Genomic DNA, 995 nt, shown 5'->3' on the forward strand with positions numbered 1-995 from the left:
GCACTCGGTGGGCAACTTCAACTGCGTGGATGGGCGCAGGACCTCCTCTGCTATGTCCAGTCAGTCACCCTCCTTCATCTCCCGCGAGCTGAGGGAGATCAGCAGCACCTCCCAAACGCTGCTGTACCCTCCAGAGCTGAGCGAGACCAGTGTCGGGGGCCGCGTGCTGCTCCCAGGCCCCAGTGCCAGCCCAGCGCAGTCCGACACCACGTCAGTACGGACACTGCGGAGCTCCGACACCTCGGACTCCTCACAGGGACAGGACTCTGAGAGCGCCTTCCTGGTGAACGAGATCAGCTCTGGTGGCGGGGCCAGCTCTGCATCTAAGAGTGGCCCTCTCCAGGTCACCTTCCCCACAGAGACATTGAATTTGTCAGAAAAGTGCATATAGATAGCCATGAAAGGCATCAACCCTGGGGATACTTCCTGGTACATTGGAAAAACTGGTGCAATAGATAGGTGTTCTGCCTATTAATGGGAAGAGGGGTTCAGCTGTGCTTCAAAGGGCTATTTTTCTCTCGCTGTGATGGGTACGTTTCCTTTAGACTACTGAGGACTGTGTGGAACAGACATTGCACTTGGGCCCTGCCATCAGAAATGGTACAGAGCAGGTCTGATGGGACTGGAAAGATGAACTGCCTTGTCTTGTTGTGGGACACAGGAGAGCTACTGCATCTCTGGAAATAGAAAGACCCCATCACTTGCTTTCTTCTTTTTTTCTTTCCCTTTCCCAGTCTGGTAGAATTGGTTTTGCTCCCTCCCTGTGGCTGCTCAGCTATCAAGAGTTTAAGCTTCTGGTATTAGAGGTGAGTATGAGGCAGCTGCTAGGAACTGGACACAGCTACTCTGAGAGCTGCCTGCAGTAGGATTTTAAAGTGTCTCACTAAAGCATGAAAATGTGAATTTTTATCATTGTATATATATCAGGATTGAAAATATTTAAAAGTGTATTCTTCTCTATGAGAAGGTTTGTTATTAATACAAGGTATTTTGAA

At 49.9% G+C, this 995-nt stretch overlaps 1 protein-coding gene across 2 annotated transcripts in view; it reads left to right on the forward strand.

Annotated features, from left to right (window-relative positions):
• PTGER4 (prostaglandin E receptor 4) overlaps positions 1-989 on the forward strand; it is a 9,581-nt gene extending 8,592 nt beyond the window's left edge. The window contains exon 3 of one of the 2 annotated variants that reach the window (XM_008630617.2): positions 1-989. This exon is cut by the window's left edge and continues 6 nt beyond it. In XM_008630617.2, coding sequence (XP_008628839.1) covers positions 1-391 — 391 coding nt within the window. In that variant the 3' untranslated portion in view covers positions 392-989. The other variant, XM_017730250.1, reaches the window with a different exon arrangement.
• Positions 990-995: the final 6 nt, after the last annotated feature.

The sequence above is a fragment of the Corvus brachyrhynchos genome, unplaced genomic scaffold (assembly GCF_000691975.1).
Source record: "Corvus brachyrhynchos isolate BGI_N302 unplaced genomic scaffold, ASM69197v1 scaffold42, whole genome shotgun sequence".
Taxonomy (NCBI): domain Eukaryota; kingdom Metazoa; phylum Chordata; class Aves; order Passeriformes; family Corvidae; genus Corvus; species Corvus brachyrhynchos.